Source organism: Buteo buteo, chromosome 8 (genome assembly GCF_964188355.1).
Source record: "Buteo buteo chromosome 8, bButBut1.hap1.1, whole genome shotgun sequence".
NCBI lineage: Eukaryota > Metazoa > Chordata > Aves > Accipitriformes > Accipitridae > Buteo > Buteo buteo.
The window spans coordinates 11,086,860-11,103,902 of record NC_134178.1 but is presented as its reverse complement, the minus strand read 5'-3'; the positions used below and the strand labels follow the sequence as shown (position 1 = coordinate 11,103,902).

Sequence of the window (17,043 nt, the reverse complement as noted above, 5' to 3'; positions counted from 1 at the left end):
TGTTTTGGAGTGACTTGTCTTTACGTGCTGATAGATTTAGTCAAACACCCAGAAGAATGAACGGATTTTATTTAAAATATAAACATGGTACATAATGACAAAACCTCTGTTATTACAAAATTCCCAAGTCCTTTGAATGGTCACAAACTGTCGTCTAGGATTTACTTGCCTCCAAAAATAGCTGGAAACCTAAACCAACTGAAAGCATGGAGTTTGCGAGAGCAGGCTGTTGCATTTAGATGTATTCACTATGTACCGTGAAGCAGCCTAGAAGTAAGAAAATCCAACCAGTCTAAATTAGCTTAACAACATATGGCAAAGCGACTGCTAGGTCACTTCCTACATCTCTAAACCGTTACAGCTTCTTGCAGTTGCAGAATATAGAGGTGGAAAACTGTTTTCAGAAAAGGCTTCTGTCAGTTACAGCAGCACCAAAGAGGCTGCACAAAACAACTTCATGTGACAGAGAGGAAATGTCTGCAGGTCTTCTTACAGAACCACTAGGAAATGGTTACCCTTCACATCTGCACAGACGTTGTTCACATTTGTAGGTGTCTGCAAGCTTGCATGCTTTTTTCAATCAATTCCCTTTTAGGGTTCACTGAAGACTAGATGTGGACTTAGAAAATATCTAATGCCTAGATTAATGGACATGAGAGAAGACAAGGAAAGGCTGACAGTTAAAGTAACTCATGGCACCTCAGTAATCTTATCTGACAAATATTGTGAGCTAAACGCCCTACCTGACAGGTATGTTACAGTCGTAGATTGGAAGGCAGCAGAGGACAAAAGTGAAATTAATAAATAAACCAGTATTTTTCACAGACATTGAACACTAGCAAATATGCAATATACTTTTTTTGACATTAGTAGATAAAATGTCTTTAAAAAACCACAGTTGTACACAGTTACTTACAATCTAAACAGGAGATAGGAGCTTAATTATTTAGTTGCAGCTTGACTTTTTTTTTTTTTAAACAATTTCCCTATCCTATTCAAATTGGTGAGTAAACCTAGATCACATCAAGTGAGAGCTAAACTGCCCCTCTCTTAAATGCCGTGGAGGGTGAGCCTGTGCCGCCCTCCCACAAGATCCTGGCACAGCTACCCAGCTCGGAGCCTCCCTGAGGGTACCGCTTCAACAAAAGCTACTATTGCCAAATGGTTCTGGATTCCACACGATGGGAGAAGAGGACAACAAAATTTATTTTCACTTAGCTGGGATTTGAAAGCTGATCTTGATATGAAAAAGCAAAGTCCTGTCTCACAGTTGACACTGGAGTGCCTCCCACGCACAGAGCTAGGACAAACAAGGCTGTGACTTATTCACAAAAATGATCGAACTTTAATCTAGCAACTGGTGCAGGCAAAGCCAAGTGTTTCCAGGGCTCAGTTTAAGATCATCATCTCCATCCCCCTGTGACAAGATGGGGAAACTACCTCATCTAGGCAAGAGAGCTAGTATAGATTCCTCCTCCTTCAAAACCTCATACCATCAAAGTTTACTGCTTTGCTATTTTCAACCAGTTTCTCTCAGCTGACTTGGGGCTGTAACAGCAATGCACAAGGAAACTGCAGTTCTTGGCTTTCTGGACATTCGTGGACAACACAGTGATATAGTCTGCACTCTGGTTTGTTGTTTTTTGGGGTTTGGTTTTGTTTTGTTTGGGTGGAGGGATGGGATGGGACATAGAGAGGTTCAGTTTAAAAAATTCAGTTTAAAATCCTCCCTGGAAGCCACGGAGTGCTTAAATAAAGACCAGCTGAATTGAGCAGAGCTTGACCACAGCTTTTGTTCCATCCTGAAAAGGGTAAGTCCAGGTAACCTGACCTTAACATAGCAGAGAGTGCTATTTTTAATCAGTCAGATTTCCACAGCCTGTTTTTTCACACAGTATGCACCAGCTTCTGTCAAAAGTGGAACTCCCCTTTTCGGTGGAATATTCGGTAAAAAACAAAATGTTGATATCAAGTACATCTAAAGAATGCACATTTCCTTATGTTAACATATTTGGTGCTTAAACCTGTTAGAGCAGCTCCCATTTTTGGAGGACTGGGTCAAAATGTTCTACCTAGTTCTGTACACAGTAATATGCAGCTGGTGAAACCAGACAACGAAAGGAGGTACTGTAGAGAGAGAAAGGTGGAAAAGGTCACAAATCTCATTTTGCAGCGAGTCCTTCAGTTTTCTTTTTTTTTTTTTTTTTCCCTTTTTTAGCTGCCTTTCTTCACATTCAGTAGTCATCATCAGGGTAGAGAGACACAGCAAGAACCTCCCATGCTCCTGAAACGCAGTTGCTTCTGCTACTAAGATAGTCCTCAAAGGTGATGATGAGAGATGGGGTACTTGCCAGCTGTCACTGGTCTGGCACAGAGTGGCTAAGTCCCAGGCTTACTGCTTTCCCCAGTGCAGGAGCTCAACACGCTGACAGACTGTCACACAGGGCTGTCCAAAGTGGTTAGTTGGTGTGGTGACACAACTGTTGTGTGGACATACAGCCAGTGGCTGGAATAGAAATCCAGTGGATTTTGCCGTCTCTTGTGTTGGAGAAGGTTTTTTCACCATCTCTCTTGGCACGCTCTGCAGAAATCTGTCACTTGTATTACAAGCAATGCTGCCTCTGAGATAGGGGGTGATGCTTCTCCTGATGCATCTCCAGCTGCCCAAATTGCTGGCAGACTTTCCGTTTAGACAGGTGCTGCAAAACAAAAACCTCTTTTTAGAAAAAAATAGAAAAAAATCCCCCAGAAATAATCATGTCCTAGAGTTGTTTTTCTTACATAGCCAGTGGAACAAGCTGCAAAGCTATGGAAAAGATGTATTTATACTGCTGAGAGAGAATCAGCCAGGGTGAAGCTTTGCCTGGGTACCTGAGACACCGGGGGCCCTCTGCCCTTGTGCCACAGACTGAAAGTGCCTCTCTTCGGGCAAATGCAAAAAGTGCTCTCCTGCTAACACCCCCCTCCCTTGTGAAGGGATGTCAGTGTCACCTTTGGTTCATTTTAAACTATTTCAGAGAACGAGATGCACAAAGCCTGTCTGTGGTCAAGGGAAACCAGCTTTCCGAGGCTCCTCTACAGGCAGTGAAGGGATCCCTCCAGAGAGCAATTCAGAATTGCTCCAGCTCTGACTTTCTCCTCGCTGGAGCATCCTGCCCCACTGACTGTAATGAGTGTCTGGAGAGACTAACCCCACCAGGATGAAGGTACTCTCCTTTGCAACTTGCCTTCCTCACAGTTTCCAAAACTTTTTTCTTTGTAACAGCAAAGCTAGTCTCATTGGGCTGTCTTTGGTTTGCAGCATTTGGGATCTGACCTTCTTCATAAAGTGCAAACTGCTAGAAGCAGAAATGTATTTACATTAGTAGTGAAAAGCAAAACGCCATGGCAGAGTGTCCCTGTGGGTGCACCTCTGCAGTGCCTTACTCCCCACCTACCACACACAACTTGCTTGAAAATATCAAATGATGATTGAATTAGGCTAGAATTTCTCCAAGAGCCTATCTTTTGCCCCAGGGTAGTACCAGCAATTTCCAAATAATTTCTGACAGCTACTAGTTTCCTCTTTTGTTAAGAAAAACCAAACAGCAACAAATCTGGACTGATGGAGGCTTGACAGCCTGCACAAACTCTCTGCCTCGGCGCTCAACTACCATTACCCTTAGAAAGGCATTGTTTCCTAACATCTAGCTTAAATTATGTTTGTTTAAGTTTGTTGTGCCTTAAGTGTTGTGTCTGCTGGGTTGGGACAATAAGTGTCTTGGCCCATCCTCTTTAAGGACTCTCTGAAGAGGGTTGTTATTGTGTCCTTAATCAGCCTTGCCTTCTCTAGCCTAAACAAGCATAACCAATCTGTCATCAGAGATCACGTTCCCTAGATCATTCTCATTTCTCCGCTATTGGTCCAAGTTGCCCTCAAATTGGGGTGCCCAAAAGGTACTGCCTGCCATGGCTGTGTTGGCAGAGAACAGCGCTCGGAGGTGGGACGCTTTCTGATAGCAGTGAACCACCAAAGCCGCTGTCCCACCTCCTCTTCCACAAATGGTGCAGAAACATCCCAAGGCAAAGATAGGGTCTAGAAAGCATGTGTCTTTGTTTTGTTGTTAATGAACAAATCATGCTACAGCAGCCTTCAATATAAGATAAATATTTACTCCTGTTTATGTCACAGTGGTTTTTCTACTTATGAGCTAAGTCCAGTGATCTAATCAAATAGGACCCGGTATAAGTAAGTCCAGAGAAAAAAAGTTGACCTTAAACAAACTGCTTGTTTTGTCAATGCAGCTCACAGCAACGGAAGGAGAAAACACTTCTTTATCTTAAGGAGAAAATCCATTCTCCTTTCTACGCTATGCTCTACAGGAAACAGTGTCGTGTTTAGCAAACACACATGCTGTGTATCAGGCTGGGGTTGCGTGACGGGTCTGGAAAATAACTGACCATTAACCCAGTTTGCATGACCACCAAAGAAGTTCCATAAAAATTTTTTTAATTTAAGTGTTATTTTGCTTCTGCTTGATATTATGAATTGGGTACATTCACAGCATCTGCTATGGCAAACTATGCTTTAATTATTACAATTTTGGTGAAACTACAGTATTTTCTGCCTGTTCTGCAGAGAGAGACACCCAGGCAACAGTCATTTGTTTCAGTAATAACTACCAAATAAGATATAAAATAGGCAGATATTTCACCCTCGCTGTACTTTCACAAGTCCCATGTGCTGAGTTTGACCTTCCAAATGCGTCTTGGATTTTTTTGTCCTGTTTTTATTTTTCCCCCACCATAAATGATAAATGAATTTGTAAACTAGCTGGCCTGCAATATTGCATTCTTGCTTATAAAAAATAACATGTTGGAGGTCTGAACTGCATATTTTTTTTTCTAGGAAAAAAGAGCTCTTAGTATTTTTTTTAAATTGAGTGTATACAGGCTCAGGTTCATAGACATGAAGCAAATGATGTTCCTGCATCCCAGCTAAAGACATTCTAGGAGGTAGTGCCTGAAAAGGCAGGGAACAACCATTTGGTGATAGATGCTGACATGATATGAAGTGATAAATGGCCAGTGTTGTCCAGACTTGAAAATCAGCATTTAAAATAGATTTTCCAAGTTTGGCTCTGTCTTGATGGCAACAGGAGGGGAGGGTGGCTTCAGCTTGTACGCTCTGTGTCCCCTGTTGATTTGTCATGTCCTTTGGCCTGAACTGTTGGAGGAACTTCTGGGAACCAAGACTCTCAGGCTGCCTTTGGCAACGCTTACAGGGCTCATGGAAAGGGCTGACAGAAGAAGTAGGGCTACCACTTTACATGCTTGAGTTTGTAACATCTAGCAAGTCTAATCTAAAGGCTTTATGCTGAACTTGAGTACTGAAGCTATGAAGTTAAGTCACACTTGAGACAAATACAGCAATATATTTTTAACACTTACAGTTGAGTTCTCCTTTGTCTTCATTTGGTGGGACATCTGTTAAAACAAATGCACTGTTTTAAGCATGTAGGACAGATAACTATAGTCTTCAGCCAAATGGGATTAATATTAAGCAACATCCACCAAAGTTGAGGGTTCAATGTGCTAAATGCTCTTTGGACAGAAAAATGCAGTCCATACTCCATTTGCTTGCAACCTAGATCACCGTTTCAGCAAGGATAGGTTTTGGACTTGAAGCACCAGCCCTGCTCCATGTTTTGGGACAGAGTCTTGCACCACTCTTGGGTTGTTCCTGAAGGAAGGATGTGGCTCCTAGCACAGCTGCTGCAGATGCTGGGCAAGATCACTACCCTGCTTTCTCCTGCTCTTTTCTGAAGCACCTGGACTTGCTAGCCATGAGGAAGAGGGCATGGATTGCAAATGTGGTTTGTCCTTGTCCATGAAAAGTGCGGTTGCCTCTGCTCCCTTTTCTTAGATGTTAGCTCTTGTATACCTGCGAAGTGGCTTACAGTAAGTACTCAGATAGATCAGCAGACTCAGTCTGGTTCACAAGACATCTTTTTGAGCTACTTTTTGTTCTATGATGCCAAGCATTTAAGAGTCCTGCACGTGGGCAGATGCAGCAGTACCAGGGTACACATGTATAACGTGGAGTGACAGCGAGACATGCTTTATTTCAAACTTGTAGAAAGCTGCTTGATCCCAGTAGGATCTTCAGCCCTTAATTGTCCAGCCAGTGACTCTAAGGCTCTCAGGATTGATTTATTGTCTGATTTCTGCTTTGAATTGTGCTAAGTAGAGTGAGCTACTGACCCCAGTCCTGTTCCATGGAGGAGCATCCCCGCCATCTGTCCAGAAACAGCCTGCAGGGATTGCAGCTGAGAAACTATGGCCTGAACAGGTACAAAGTCTGAGTTACTCTCACATCCAGCAGTTAACTCCTGTGAGGCTCAGACACAATAGCAGAAAACCATAAAGAATAACATGTCCTGGGGCACTACATGTCTTCCCCAGGGCATCCCAGGTTTTTCATAACAGCATCATTTCCTGCTGGTTTGGCAGGCAGCTTACTCGTACCTTCTAGCAACAGTCTGAATGACATTAAATATTCTGGCAAACGAAAAAGAATTCTTCAGAATTGGTCATGCAAATGAATGGCCTCATTACCTGTGTAGGATGCTAGTTTAGAGGACCTCCGTCTCCACAGCCAGCAGGTTAAACCAGCTAGAAGACCCATCAGAATGACAATGGAAATGATGCCAGCTGCTTGAGCACCTCGTCCATTTTTTTCCAGGTTTTTGTGACTTTCTGTGCTAGAACCATTGCTTTGCTTCTCCTGTGTGTCTAGAATGAAATAGAAAAAGGATGTAATCATATGTAAAGTTTCACATTTCATACCAGGCAAATATTTGACCCCATTTTACACACACACACAAATTCTGAAGGACTAGATATTTGTGCTATTCATATTGCTGTGATTCTGGTGGTATTACTTCTGAGCAAGGGACATCTCCAGCTTATACTGTCTAACAATACAATGCTAGTTTATTCCTCTCTGTCATCATACTGCACGCATCACTCTTTCTTCCCTTTTGTTCTTCTCTCCTGCCAGCCTTGGGAGACTGTATGTTTGAGATTGTTCTTAGACTCAGTTGAAAATAAATCTATACAGAATCTATAAGGTAAATGTGATGGTATTCAGAAAAGTGGGTGAAAACCCGTTTCCCTGAAGTTAGCGATGAATTTCCACCAACTGCTGCAAACTGAAGGTTTCAAATCACATCTCTTACTATTTCAAGTGTGGTAGTGCTTTTAGAAACCAACAAAAAGTAGTAAGATGGAGGTCTTTTCTGCCAGAATACAATATGACAGAATGCCATTAGGAAACTAATGACAAGGTTACTTAGTTTTCCTTTAATTTGGGAATTAAGGGTATGCTATCATATAAACACTCTACTGTGCAACTATTGCTCGTGAGCACAATTTTTAGTCCTGGAAATAGTTTATATCGTTTGGCTATGGCTGTGGGATCAGTGTTGTTAAGTCCAGAGTATGTGATTCCTTGGTGTGTTCAGGTAAACTAGCTGTGGGTATCCAGCTACAGTTGTGCAAACAATCAAACCTCCTTGCACCAGGGTGCAGAAACCTGTGAGAGAAACGTGGTGGGAGGCAGGAACAGGAACAGCAATGTGACTGAACAGCCACCTCCAGATAAGCTCTCCCATTCCATATAGCTTCTCTATGCAGCCGTTTGGAAATCATGAAATCCACTATTAGTACCATAGCTATAACTTTTTTTATAGCTTTATTTTTAAATAGCTTTCTGTTTTTGTGAAGAGTTGAGCCACTAAATACTTGTTTCTACTATTGATCACTCACATCAGCAATAAATAGCATATTATACTTGTGCTATTAGGTGTGTATTGTTGTATTGGGCTAATATTACCCGTTTGCTACAGGTCTACTTTAAATAGTGCACTGTATTAAATTGAGTTTTGGAGACAGAAACCAGAACTTTGAAACTAGGCAGAGCAAAAAGCAAATGTGAGTGCTGCACAGCAGGCGGGTAGGGGTTCAGGAATCGTGAATCTGCTGTATGGTGCCCCCTGAAAAATAATCTGACTCCCCAAGTCATCAAGTTCCTGAGGAACCAAAGGGTAAAGCTCTGTGACTGCCTCGGATGCAAGAGCTTCTCAGTGCCGCTGTTATAACACGCTTGATGGGGTGTTCACTTCAATGTGGAAGAAGGAAACATAAAGTCTATGCCCAAGCACAACTAGCTTGAAACAAAACCTGAGCTCTTCTCAGCACTTTTTTGAACTACTGAATTAACGCATGCCCCTTGTTAATCCATATCTACAGACAGAGACACACCGGTTGATATTCCTGCTATCGAGAAAACACAAAGTAGTATGAAGGGACTTACAGTTGGCTGACAGATTTTCCTGCAGTATTCTATTTTCTATGGAGCACTCTATTTGCATGTCAGATGTGGCTTTAACCTTCAGTGTGCTAAAAACGCTGTAAGTGCCATCGGTGTGGGGAGTGATCGTTAGCTCTGATGGAAGTAGGTGGCTGTTGTCTGTTTTATTTATCCAATATACGTTGGGCTCTGGGTATCCGTTGCCGGACCTGCAGCTGAAAGTCACCTCCTCTCCAGTGCTGTTACTGTTTCTTATCGGTCCACTAAGTATTGGTTGGCTATAACTAGCTGAAGAGCAAGAGAAAAAGAAATAGTCATTGACATGTTGAAATGTATTGAAAAGACAAAATTTTGCCATGGGTTCTACAGCAGAAGTTCTGCATTTCACATGACCCTCATGACTTGAAAGGGAAACACCTGCAGGTTTGGTATGTCAGCCAGAGAGCTGAGAGAATTACTGGAAGGGCAGAAAGCTGAAGCCAAACCCAAAGGAAGAAAGCAACTTCTTAAGCTGCTGTCACCCAATTGTGTGCAAGAGCCCTTATATTAATGGAAACCAAGATGAAAAAAACCCCACACTGGATAAACAGCTGTTAGGAGTATTCTCCCAGTTTCAGACTCCCTGTCTGTAACAATTAAATTAAGCAGACTTCATTTCAGTGAAGGGCTGAAGTATGTTTCAAAGTTAAGGGTATGCTTAAATATAATATTGCAATGGCACGAATTTGAAAAGCTGGAATGAGAATTTGGGCAAATATGTGCAAGTGATAAAAGTTCTTACCTGCTAAACTGAGAACCACTTCTGCCTGGTGAATCACTTTTGTATATTCAGTTTTCTGCAGTACTACACATTTGTACGTACGTACATCACTCTGGCTGACATTTAGTAGTAGCAGAGAAAAATCGCCATTTTCCAATTTATCCCAGAATAATTGAGTTCTGTTTTTAAAGTGAACACACTGTTCACTTTCATTGTCTTGACCGGAGATCAGTGCATGTACAACTGAACACTCTTCTTGATCATCAGCTATTTGCCAATATACCCGTAGATTTTTTAAGGGCAATTTTTTTCCTTGATAAATACAACTCAGTGTAGCGTTGTCTCCAAGTTTACTGAAGATGATCTTCTCCTCCAGTGCAATAACTAGACGATTAAAAGAGAGAGAGAGAAAAATGGCAGGTTATGTGGAAAAAATGTCATTCTTTTCAAGGATATTCTACCGCTTGTGGACTCCAGTATTAATATTTGTAACAGGCAGGTGCGTGTGCTCACTTCACAGTCATTCCTACCTCCTGACTTACCAGTGGCTGGTTCTCTCTCTGTCTGTCTGTACGTTTTCCAAAGGGACCTTTTACAATATAAAGCCTTTTGCTTTTTTAAGTGTGGATACTTGCGTGTTTCACTTTGCCCCCTGACTGGGACTGACTGCAGACACATATTCAAGTCCTAATGCTTTAATAATCACTTTTTTAATTAAGAGAAATGCCAAATAACACCAGGTAGATCACAAGAAGTGGAAACATGAATAAGAAAAAGAGCGCTACTGTTATTTTGAGACCCCTGAAATTAAAAAGGGGAGTAAAAACAGTGTTTCTTAAAGCGGGCATGTCATAGCAATTTTTTGCTTTTATTGCTACCATTGGTGTCACCCTCTCAACAAATATACCTGGCAGACCAGCATGCCCAGATACCTCCAGTGACACATTCGTTAGACTTTTACAACCTCTCATGGCCACCTGAGGTAGGCCAGCACAGTATCTGGCTTTCAGGGCACTTTTCCTGGTCTCCAGAAATGAGAAAGGCAGTCTCTCCTCCTGGTGAGCAAGGGGAAGGCGTGAGCTGGCTGACGAGCGATGCAGAAAGCGCAGGTCAGCGAGTCCAAAAGGGTCAGGGTGGCTCTGACCGCAGCCTCCCTGCTGAGAGGGACATGTCACCTCTCTTCCATGCCAGAAGCCAAAACTTCTCTGGTGCAACTGGTTGCTGAGACCAAAGCTGCGTGCATGTTGTAAACGTCGGATTGGGGGTAAAAGGGGGCAGGCATGGGGTTGGATGGGAGAGATTACACTAGGGAAAGGGATTATGTAGGTGGGTGAATTAGGGAAAGATGACAGGATGGAGGTTTGGAAATGTGGACCCAGAGCACGATGAGGTGGGAGGCAGCAATGTTTTAGGTAAAGGGGGTACGTCCTTTTGTTGGTGCACTGGACCATCTACATGTCTGAGCTGGGCTCCCTGACTTAAAAAATGAGGTGGGTGTTGGTCTCTCTTCCCAGGTAACATATGATAGGATGGGAGGAAACGGCCTCAAGTTGCGCCAGGGGAGCCTTAGATTGGATATTAGGAAAAATTCCTTCACTGGAAGGGTTGGCGAGCATTGAATGGGCTGCCCAGGGAGTCACCATCCCTGGAGGTATTTAAAAGATGTGTCGATGTGGCGCTTAGGGACATGGTTTAGTGCTGGACTTGGCAGTGTTGGGTTAACAGCTGGACTCGATGATCTTAAAGGTCTTTTCCAATGTAAATTATTCTATGAAGCGACCGCAGTACTCCCAGGGAGGAAGGCAGTATGTCTTCCAGGCCCTTATCCTTTGCTGGGTGAAACAAAAAGTAACAGGCTTGAACTGCAACAAGGATGCTGCAGGTCAGACTTTGGGAAACCCCTCGCAGCAGCGGGAAAAGCAACGCTCTGGAAAGCATTGCCTGGGAAGATGGGGACACCTCCATCACTGGCATTATTTAAGAACAGGCCAGCCGACATCTATTGAAACTGAACCTGGTACAGTTTGTCCTGATTTTGGGGCCTCGGACTTTCCTTGATAACTGTGTTGAGGTCCTTCTCAGTAATTAAGCAAGAACACAGAAGAAAGAATTCTGAAAACATATAAGTATCACCAAGTGATGACCTTTAACCTTACCTTTGTTTTGAAAGGTATTTTTGGAACTGTAATAAAAGACTTACTAATATTTGGTACTTGGCACAGCGATGTATAATTCTAGTCATAATATGAGTACGGACTTTATCCAGGCATGTCAGATCTGCTTATCAACAGCCCTTATTACCCTGCTTCTAAGGCCTTTTGTTGCCAGAGACAAATACGCAGGGGTGCCTGTAAAGCAAGCAGAGCAATCTAAGCAAGAGCATCCATAAGGTCCTTTGCTGCTCTCTGTACTGAAACTGAGAGAAACCCATTTTTTCTTGTTTCCCTGATGCATGTCACACTGAGGAATTCTTAAGTGTCTTGCTGAAAATACACAGAGGTTTATATTGTACATATTACAAATACTCCGCCTATTTAGCCAAACACAAAGGAGGGCAGCTTCATTTTTAACTGAAGTGCTCTGAACTTACCAGCTCTCATGATATGAAGGAGCAGCAACAGAAATCCACAGCTAAAACAAAAAAGCAAACGAGAGTGTTACATGATAGACTTTAGTGTCTCTGTTGTTTACATAAGCAATAAATATTGTTTCAGTATAGTAGCAGAAGTAGGTAAATTAGGTACCGCTACTATGTAATGTCCCATTAAGTATTTGCATTTTTGACAGCTGCAAAGCTTCTGTTCAAACGATGTAACTTTGTGGGCGGGTGGCCAAGGCCATGAATAGCAGTAAAATGCACTAATAGTGGAATCGGAGCAGAAGGCATGAAGCTGGTGGTGTGCCCGTCTGTCTTGTGAAAAACAAACCATATAGTCTTACCGAACAAATAGGCTGCCCTGGAGGCGATCTGGATCACTGGGAAGGAGAGTGGCTGCACAGGCCTAAATCCAGGTCAAAGCCCTGCATCCCACTGCTCCACTGAAACTCAGTGAGTTACAGTTTTATCTGGTTAAGGAACGACAAGCAGCTGACCACGCTGACCACCGGTTTGTGCACTCAGTAAAAATGTGTAAACAGGAAACGTGCTGATAGCAGGGAGCAGTGCAAAGGTTTTGCTGGAAAGAATTTGGTGTGTTTGATTACTCTGGAGGAGCAAATCTATGCAGGAGTTTCCCAAGGGTGTTACACCTGCCGGATGCTATGGGAAAACCCAGTTTAACCTATCTATCTGTGAAGTGCAGCTGATTTGACTCTCAGCCCATAGGCCTTTAAGAAAGATAAGTGTGCAGCACTTTCCTAAGAGTTACTTTAAAATAGCCTTTCACCACCGTATCTAGCTATACATTGTGCTTTCCTTCCTCCAGACTACTGTGGGAAGGGAAAGGAAAGAGAAAGGGAAGGGAAAGAGAAAGGAAAGGAAGACACTAGAAAGGTTTTGGAATGAGAGCTGCGTGGCTGCAGTTGCCCACCTTGGTATTGCCCCAGGCGCAATAAGGTTGCAAAGCTGAGCCAGTGAGCAGAGGGGGACTGCTCAGCCCCAGTTTCCCCAGCTCACTTTTGCAAGCAAACAGACTGTGAGGCCACACTACCTGCGTGCAGCTGATTCCTTTCCCCAGTTGTTCTCAACCCCCAGCCAGGTCCAACACTGAGCCAAGGGCTGGGGCAATGGGGAGAGCTGCCCGCAGCAGCCCACGTCCACCCAGGGTCTCCCACACAGACCGCTCGCCGCCTTCCCCCCAAATTAACCCTGCCCTGCCTGACCCTCCTCTCTCCAAGCCCTAACCTAAGCTCAATCTCCCAGCAGCCATTTCTTACCTCGCTTTTCCCCATCAGCTGAGCTTTACGACATCCCCTCTCTCTTCTCAGCTTTCTGCCCTTTCCCCACAGCTCCTGCCCCTTTGTCCAGCCAAGCATCGGGATTCATCCCTCACCTCCTAGCCACGGCATCGCTTCTGCCCAGCTTTACTCCTGCCAGCTGCCTGGGCACAACTTGGGGCTCTTTTGCTGTGGAGGAGGGTCTCTAATTCCCACCTGCCCCCAAGATAATTACAGTCTTCCCAAATATATCTGGCTTCCCATGGAGAAAGCAGAGGGCACTCCTGACACAAAAGCTACCTCCACCTGAAGCCCCATCTCCAGAGAATGAGGTGGGGCAAGTTTAGGGAAGAGTCAGTCTGAATTGTATTACTTTTATATGAAGAAAACACTTTCTTTTCCTTTTCTGTGTCCTTTGAAATGGTTTCATAGATAAGGCTTCAAAAGTTTAAGTGGATGCCCAGTGTGGAACATTTCTGCTCTAACACTTATTTTAGTAAGTCCGCAATCAGCCCTAAAGCAAATCTCCCAAGTACGTGTAGCTAAACGCTCCAAGGAGTCAGCTCTGCTTCATTCTGTCTCTCACAGTGTCTTTTGGTGGTTTTTGCATGTGGTCTTGTGTTGCATTTCTGCTGTGTTTTTATACTGTGCAGGAGCCATCACTTTTATGCCAGGCTTGTAGAGGTCTGTCTTGACAAGCTCACCTTAATGTAGTTTTTAATCGTTGTTAATCCTGTGGCTGTTTTTTTTTTTTATTGTTCCCCACCCAAGATAGAGACTATGGATATAGCAAGTAATTTGAATTAAGTGGAGAACAACAACTGACTGATCTTTATGGGACTCTTTAGGGAATTTCCCATGGTAGGCATTTGTTGAAACCAACGCTCAGATAGTCAGCCAGAATGGATTCTCTAATGTACACAAAGCAGGTCTTGATTTCTTACTTTAATCAGCGATGTCACAGTTAAGGTTGGACAGATCTAGAGATGCTCATCCTCTTACTTGGAGGACGTTGCAGCTGTGGTAGCGTGTGGACAGTGTTAACCCACCATGTTCCCCTGGAATATCTTTAATGCCAAGCTGCTGTTGGAAAAAGGGAGAAATGCTCTTGCCTGCAGAGAAACCTCCTTTTTGCCACATATGTGCATTCAGCTCCTGTGTCCACCACACTGGCAGTGAGCTCCACTAAGTGCAGGTGTAGCTGCATTAGTTTCTTATGTTGTCTCTCTCCTTTGTTTATTTTTAAAAAAATATTTAAAATCTTTAATTTTTTTTCTTTTTCAATTCTTTCCCACACCTTCCCCTCCGATGTGTTTTTTAAAATGTCATGCGAAATGGGAGAAAGTTGCACTTCCTCTTTCATACGTTCTCGTTGGGTGAGATTATTCTTCCTACCAGCATCTCCACTTTTTCATGCGCTATTTGAGTCATGGGATGTTGCTGTTCTGGCACAAAGGAGCCAGACAAAAGATGTCCTGACGCTCGCGGTAATAACTTTGGGGCTTTTGCTCTGCCGCTAAGATTTGCTGTACCCCCAAGATTTGCTGTACCCCCAAGATTTGCTGTACCCCCAAGATTTGCTGTACCCCCCAACCTCGCAGTGGCACGGCTCTCCTCGCATCAGCAGGTTCCCTAAATGGGTTATCGGTGAAGCTTTTCTAACACCCGCCGTGAGACAAAAAACACTCATCCTGGCCACAACCCCCCGCGGTGGGCTCGCTTGCCTTCTCCCACCGTTCCCCTTCGGCCCAAAAGCCTCCGGACCCCACCGATCCGTTGCCGGGGTTAGATCACGACCTCCACGCGGGCGTGCGCCCCCGGCGTGGGCCGCCCCCCCTCACCCAGGTGCCCCCCGGCCGCCCCCCTCGGGGGTCCCTTGCCAAACCCACGGCTCCGGGGAGCTCTGCCCGCTCCGGGCCGGCAAAAGGGCAGCCGGGAGCTGCCGCAACCCACGCTCCGGGGGTCGGGGGAAGGGGGACGACGCCCCCCCCCGCACCGCCTCACCTCTATCTCCACTGAAGAAGCCCAGCCCCGCCAAAACTTTTCCCGCCCGCTGCGTTGCGATGAAACTCGGATTTTTCCAAGGGGTCTGTGTGTCTGCCCCCCCCCCCCCCAAGCAAGCAGCCCACCACCGGCTTGTGCCCCAGCCCCGGGCCGCCACTCACCCACGCGTCTCCATCGCAGCGGGGCGAAAGTTTGCCGGCTGCCCGCTCCGTGCCGTGGGCTGTCCGGTTTAGGCCTTTCCCCCTTCTTCCCTCCCCACGCCTCCTGCCGCCGGGGATTTCCGCCTGCCGTGAGCGGCCGGTCCCGCTACCGGCTCACCGCACCGACAGGGACGGGGGGTGCCGGGCACTCGCCCGTCCCCACCGAGCCCACGGGGGGTGGGTGGGTGTGGGGGGGACACGCACGGACAGAGTAGTCTCGGCACAGCCCGCCAGGGAACCGGGGGTTCTGCTGTCGAGCCGCGTTTCGAAAGGCATTAGTTTTACGACTAATTAGTAAATAACCATAAATGCGATCCGGTGCGGTGCGTGAGCGCGGTTGAAGACGTAGAAGATTCTGGCAGAACCGCCTGGATCGGGGGTGCTGGAGCAGCAGTGGGGTATTTGGAAGCGGTGGTTGGCGGTGGCCAGCAGTTTTGTTTCTGGCTGCCCGTCAGGGGTTGCGTTTGGATTATTTACTGCCAGGCACCTCGACCCAGCTGGGACGACTCCGCCAACACAAACGCTGGCGTCGCGCACCACAGGGCTGTCACTGCCGCGCTGCAAGCGAATGCCGCGGTATCAATCGTCGAAAGAGATTGCCGTGTTAATGATTTATTTGGTCTTGGTCCTGAGACACCCTGGGAATACCGATTAAGTTGTCTATGACGAACAAGAAACTCCAGGGTTGTGCAAGAGCTGCAGGTCTCAGTGCTGTTTCTGCTGCCAGCCAGCAGCAAGAAGCAGGGGGGGTCTCCGTTCTGAGCCTTAAATCAACATTATTTCAGCCTCTCTGTGTACCGCTGATAGGCGGCAAATCGGTGATGAGTTTAATTTACCTTAAAGGAAGATAAACATTCCTATGGAATTATGGTCAAATAGAACATATTGGCAGCAGCCAACTCCCATCTCTCACTGAAATATTTCCTGATGGAATATCTTAGTTTGGGAACTACTCTTTTGATATTTTAGGTGCTGTTCTACTAACAGACACTTGGTGAACGGGGATGCATACAAAATCAGTTCTTCATAACTAAAAGCTTCCTGACTTTAATGCTTATGACTTAACTTTATAGGCGAATTTTTAGAGTTCTGGATATAAATTTGTGCTTTCTAAAATGCATAGTTTGAATGCACTCTTCTGATGTTCTTTGCAATGGTTTCTCTCATGCTCTTTTCATATATGATGAATAAGAGCAGCCTGTTACTACGCTTGCGTACCAGTTTTGGTGGCAAGGAATTTCAGAGTAAGCAAGGCAAATGTGTCGCCATAGCCAGGAGACTCTGGGGTTTGGAAAGGTCAGGTGCAAACCTCTTCTCTGCCTGCACCAGGCTTTTGAATCTGCATTGTCTGAAATCACCGATGAGTTTTTAATCTATAAGGCAACTTTGTCTTCGATGTCTCTTCCAAATGATGTTTCGTTAAGGCTCAGCCTTAGTCAGGTCCTAAGTTGCGGCTACCTGCAGGATTTCCCAGAGGGTTTGAAATATAAGGATATTCTTCTGCCAGTGACTGCATTCCTATGGCACACACTGGACGACACTGTGGTTTATAAAAGCAGGCTCTCACTGCCAAATCGCTGCCACTAGATATAAGATGTTCTTTGGGGAGTTCTCCCCTATTTCTCTCCAGACAACCAAAAAAGAAGAAACAGCTGCAGTGGAGGATCATTGCAGCTGATGTGGTTCCTTCTATTTACACTGAATAGCAATATATTTTTATTCTTTTAGATATTGATTTGTTAATGTGTTACTTATTAGCAATAAGTCAGGATATTTGGCTTAGGGTCAAAATACAGACCTCAGTTACGTGATCTTTCCCCTACAAGTATCACATCAAAGGTAAGATGAAT

The 17,043-nt window shown here is 44.9% G+C and overlaps 1 protein-coding gene across 1 annotated transcript; it reads right to left on the bottom strand.

Moving 5' to 3' along the window:
• Nucleotides 1–52: 52 nt before the first annotated feature.
• Nucleotides 53–15,244, bottom strand: ICOSLG (inducible T cell costimulator ligand). The gene is made up of 7 exons (XM_075033603.1): nt 15,155–15,244; nt 11,704–11,744; nt 9,135–9,497; nt 8,357–8,641; nt 6,598–6,774; nt 5,431–5,466; nt 53–2,699 (listed from the first exon to the last, which is right to left on the bottom strand). Exons 1-7 carry the CDS (start codon nt 15,166–15,168, stop codon nt 2,689–2,691), a joined length of 927 nt encoding a protein of 308 aa, XP_074889704.1. The 5' UTR covers nt 15,169–15,244; the 3' UTR covers nt 53–2,688.
• Between the last annotated feature and the right edge of the window lie 1,799 nt (nt 15,245–17,043).

Coding starts and splice junctions, on each gene's coding strand:
- ICOSLG (XM_075033603.1), bottom strand. Junction 9,498..11,703: donor CCTTCATATCATGAGAGCTG/GTAAGTTCAGAG, acceptor TTAATCGTCTAG/TTATTGCACTGGAGGAGAAG. Junction 8,642..9,134: donor AGTGGTTCTCAGTTTAGCAG/GTAAGAACTTTT, acceptor CTTGCTCTTCAG/CTAGTTATAGCCAACCAATA.